At 62.8% G+C, this 4,697-nt stretch overlaps 1 protein-coding gene across 4 annotated transcripts in view; it reads left to right on the top strand.

The window, feature by feature from the left end:
* Positions 1 to 3,099, top strand: part of Cope (COPI coat complex subunit epsilon) — a 12,021-nt gene extending 8,922 nt beyond the window's left edge. For 2 of the 4 annotated variants that reach the window (XM_033759423.1, XM_010606483.3), the window contains 4 exons: positions 474 to 629; positions 1,408 to 1,476; positions 2,767 to 2,841; positions 2,942 to 3,096. In XM_033759423.1, the coding sequence (XP_033615314.1) occupies positions 474 to 629; positions 1,408 to 1,476; positions 2,767 to 2,841; positions 2,942 to 2,989 (348 nt within the window). In that variant the 3' untranslated portion in view covers positions 2,990 to 3,096. Of the gene's footprint in view, positions 1 to 473; positions 630 to 1,407; positions 1,477 to 2,766; positions 2,842 to 2,941 lie in introns of all 4 variants that reach the window. The other 2 variants (XM_010606484.2, XM_033759424.1) reach the window with 2 other exon arrangements.
* Positions 3,100 to 4,697: the final 1,598 nt, after the last annotated feature.

Raw genomic sequence — 4,697 nt, 5'->3', positions numbered from 1 at the left:
TCAGGGATTGAACTTGGGTCCTTGCACTTGCAAGGCAGGTGGCAGAACCACTGAGCTAAATCCCCAGACTCTTTTTGAATATTTTAAAAGTAATTATTTTTTGTGTTTTGAAATGGGAGTCTTGCTGTATATTTCAGGTTTGCCTTGAACTCACTCTGTAGCCCAGGTTGGCCTTGAACTTATGGCAGTTTTCCTGCATCAGCCTCCTAAGCGAGGCCACCACATTGGCTTGTTTTACTTTGTCGCAGTGCTAGGCTTGCAGCCCTAGGTTCAAGCAGTCCTTCTGCCTCAGTCTCCTGAGTAGCTGGTACTGCAGGGTGCACCATCGCGCCTGCCTTGGTCTCAGGTCCCCTGGCCAGTGTCCCAGTGTCGCCAGCACGGAGACAGGCCGGGACAGACACTGCCCCGCAGCACCCAGGGAGCAGGTGTCTGGCGGGCAGGCGGGCGGCAGTGATGTGAGGCTCTCCCTGCAGGGCGGTGAGAAGCTGCAGGACGCCTACTACATCTTCCAGGAGCTGGCGGACAAGTGCTCGGCCACGCTGCTGCTGCTCACGGGGCAGGCGGCCTGCCACATGGCCCAGGGCCGCTGGGAGGCGGCAGAGGGGGTGCTGCAGGAGGCACTGGACAAGGTGGGTGTCACCAGGGCCGCGTGGGGGAGAGGCTGCTGGGCGGTCCCGAGGTCTGACAGGTCTGCTGCCCGCACCTGGGGCGGCTCGTCGGCCCGCCCGTGCTCTCCTCACATCTGGGTGACTCTGATAAGGCGCCCAAAGCCACGTGTCATCCCAGCTGCCTGGGAGGCCGAGGCAGGAGGATTACAAGTTGGAGCTTAGCCTTCATAACTCAACAGGGGCCTGTCTCGAAAAGCTAAAAGGCCTCTGTCATCCCAGCACTTGAGAGGCTGAGGCAGGAAGCTTGACATGAGTTCTAGGCCAGCCTGGGCTACAATAGTGAGTTCAAGGCTGGCCCGGCTTACATAGCAAAATTCCCCCCAAAAAGCAAACAGACTGTCAGCCCAGCCCCAAAGGGTGGCAGTCCTAGCTCAGCAGCCCTCAGCAGTGATACCTGTATGCAGGTGTCCCCGGGACCCTGCGCTCATGGGCAGGGCATGGGTGGTGGGGATGTCCCCGGCTTCTTCCAGTGCCCCGGACAGGTAGGTGACTGGTGACAGAACTCAGCAGAAGCCCAGGCATCCTGGCCCTCGGGATTTGTGGCAGATGGGCCCCGAAGTGCAGGCCTGGGGCTGTGTCACCAGTCGTGATGTGGGCAGCGGGAGGCAGGGCTGCTGGGTTTGGGTGCCATTGTCCCGGTCACCATGGTGCAGCTGGGACACGCTGCATGAACCCCGGGCCAGCTGCTGGGTGGGCTCGGGGACCGAGTCACTGACGCTGACCCCGTCCCCTGCTCCAGGACAGCAGCCATCCCGAGACGCTGGTCAATATGGTCGTCCTGTCACAGCATCTGGGCAAGCCCCCCGAGGTAGGCAGTGCCACGGGGCATCTGTCTCTGTTGGCTGTGGGGGTACAGAGTGACGAAGCGGTGGGAGAAGGGTCTGTACAGGGCGGAGGCTCGGTTCCTTGCTCCAGGGGCACCTGGGCCTGGCCAGCTGTCTCTTGCTGGGGGAGCTCTGGAGCCCTCACACCCCGGGGCAGGCCCATCCTGAAAGACAGCTTCGGTCACATGGGCTCTGCTGCCCCTGGAACCCGAGCGATCTCGGTGTGAGGCCAGAGGTGGAGCCCTTGACACAGTTGGACACCACGTCGGTTGCTTATCTAGGTGTCCTGAATCTGCAGACCTTGAGATGACATCTGCTCAGGGTCACGCAGCCTGGTTTTGTTGGAAACAGCATTTAGAAAGTTTACCATCTTATGTAATCGCAGCACTCATTCAGGAGGCTGAGGCAGGAGGATCACCATGATTTGGAGACCAGCCTGGGCCACACAGTGAGACCCTGCCTCAAAAAAAACAGACATTTTACCATCTGCATCAGCTTTCCCCTGCCAGGACCCAGTTCCCAGCAGTCACAATTTAACCCCTGGGGCAGTGGTTACACTCGGCCCATGTTTTCTGGGGCTCAGTCCCAGGTAGAAGGATTGTGGTGGGGCAGAGCTGCACAGCTCACAGTGACCAGGAAGTTGACGGAGGACAGTGCGGGGTGGGGGACTGTGTGGCACCCGGAGCCACACCCCGCGACCCTCCCCGTGCGCCAGAGCGTGCTGTGCTCACCCAGCAGGTGCTAATGCAGCATTAATGGCCACGCTCACCTTTGGCCTTATGTGTAGTGCTTCAATTTTGCAGTACTGGGGGTTGGACCCAGAACCATCACACTGAGCCCTGTCCCTGGCCCTTTTTCATTTTCCAGTGTGAGGCAGGGTCTCTGAAAGTTGCCCAGGCTGCGCGCAAGTGCGCGGTCCTCCTGCCACAGCCTCCCTGAGCACCGGGAGGGCGGGTGTGCACCACCACGCCTGGCCGCAGAGGGCCCTGCTGGTGTCTGGCTGTGGATGGTCAGGGCTGGCTCCAGGGGTCCAGCCGAGGCATGGGTGGCCTGATCCTGCCTCCACGCTCACCTGCCCTTCAGAACCTCCACCCACCCTCCCTAGCCCGAGCCCGCTGTCCACGTCCCTCTGTGGTGCTACAGCAGCTAGGGGGGCGCAGACCCAGGTCACCCCTGCCCCTCAGCCTGGTGCAGGGCAGAGAGGCCGGGACCCTGGCCCAGCGGCCCCCACCTGCAGGTCCTGCCTCTGGCTGACCTGGCCCACTGTCCCACAGGTGACAAACCGCTACCTGTCACAGCTGAAGGATGCCCACAGGTCACACCCTTTCATCAAGGAGTATCAGACCAAGGTGAGCGTCTGCACAGGCCTGTCCCCGGCCCCGCCTGTGGGGACGGTGCGGGGCTCACGTGTCCTCCCTCCCTCTCTGTCCCCGTCCCTTTCCACTGAAGGAGAACGACTTTGACCGCCTGGTGCTCCAGTACGCGCCCAGCGCCTGACAGCCACAGGACACCTGGGCCAGGCCCCCACCCAGCCTGACCCTCAGCCTCGCCCGTGCCCTGCGCTGCCAATAAATGTCTCGCTCTGGCATCGCTGCCCACGCTGTGGTCTGCACCGTGGGGGCGTACGCGTGGGAGGACCGGGGGCAGCCTCAGGTGGCGACCACGGAGACTGAGGCCCAGGCCCAGCCTGTAGCCCAGCAATGTGTGTCAGGGTCCCAGCCTGGGACCTCGGCCAGGACACGATGGTCTCCACGCCTGTGTCCCTGAAGCTGAGCGGCGTGGCCACTGGAACTGAGAGCCCCGGGGGCCGCGCTCAGGCCCTGGGCCCACTGCTGAGCCGGCTGCCCGTTGCCTGTGGAGCGGCCCCACTTGCTGGCGAGCGGTAGGACAGCCTGACATGAGTGGCCTCTGCCAGCCTCAGCCAGGGTGATCCTGGCAGCCAGCGAGGACAGGGCGGCTGGGTGGTGACATCCAGAACTGGTCCCTGAGATGCGCTTGCTGGTGTGGGGGAGCCCTGCAAACCCCCACTGCATTCGCCACCAAAGAAACTGAGCCGGTCACTCTCCTGTTACCGCTGATGGGTGCCATGGCGACCAGATAGCGCAGTGGTTGCCTTCTGGCCTCTAGCTGGGCCTCCAGACCTGCACCCCTACCTGGGCCAAACCCTCACTCACTGTTCACTGCAAACAGCAGTGGGCAGGTGACCTGCGGGGATGTGGCATTAAATGTGGTCACAAAGCCCACTGAGCAGGTGACTGGGCAAGGCTGAGGGTGGTAGTGAAGATACCAGGTGTCAGCTTCCACGAAAGGCCGGGCCGGGCCGGGCCGGGCCGGGGAAAAGCCACTCACCCAGCTGGGGCTGTGGGCGGGTGGGCCAGGACCCAGGGCGGAGGCCGAGGTGGGCCTGGGCAGGTGGGAGCTTGACGGGGAGGAAGGACTGCTGGTCTCACCGTGCCCAGGCCAGAGCAGGAGCCAGGCTATCTCCTGCCGGGCACTGGTGTCCAGGAAGCCGTTTTCCCCAACTGAGGCCACGGATGATGTCCTCATCCGTGACTCTCAGGGTGCTGGGCCTGGCCAGGGGACGGTCACCTGGGGTGGTCTCAGTCGTGTGATCTGTGAGTTGCACTAGAGATGGAACCCAGGGCCTTTGCACTCAGGTATTCTTTTATTTTTTAAGACAGATTAAGTTCAAATTTGCAATCCTCCTGCCTCAGCCTCCCAGAGTGCTCGGATCACAGGCAGGCACCACCATGCCCAGCTAAGATGGAGGTCTTGATCCAGCTTCTTTCCCCGCTCACTCCAGGATGTTGCCCACCCCAGCCTCCCAGTGGGCCATGGTGACCTATGCCGCGTGGCCCTGGACTGCCCCAGTCCTCCTGCAGGCAGCCCTAGTCTCAGCAACTCCAGTCACTTGAGGCCCTGCAGCCTGCCGCAGGCCGAGGAGCAGGACCCTCTCCAGGCCAGGAGAGGGAAGGAGGAACCCCCCTGGGATCCTTCATTACCCCAGGCCGTGATGCGGGGAGTGGGGAGGCCACCGGGTGGTCGGAGGCTCAAGTCCTAGGCCGCAGGTCCACGGGGCTCAAGGGCTCTTCACTGCGAGAAGCTGGTGCCCACCGTGCCCGTGACTACTGTGCCCGTGACGCGGACCCGCACGGCAGGAGCCTGCGCTGGGCACGCGCACGCGCGCTGGGGACGCGGGGAGCGA

Source organism: Fukomys damarensis, unplaced genomic scaffold, assembly GCF_012274545.1.
Source record: "Fukomys damarensis isolate Sample0158 unplaced genomic scaffold, DMR_v1.0_HiC HiC_scaffold_37, whole genome shotgun sequence".
Taxonomy (NCBI): domain Eukaryota; kingdom Metazoa; phylum Chordata; class Mammalia; order Rodentia; family Bathyergidae; genus Fukomys; species Fukomys damarensis.
Note: the sequence above shows the minus strand (reverse complement) of the source record. Positions and strands in the feature narration are given on the sequence as shown.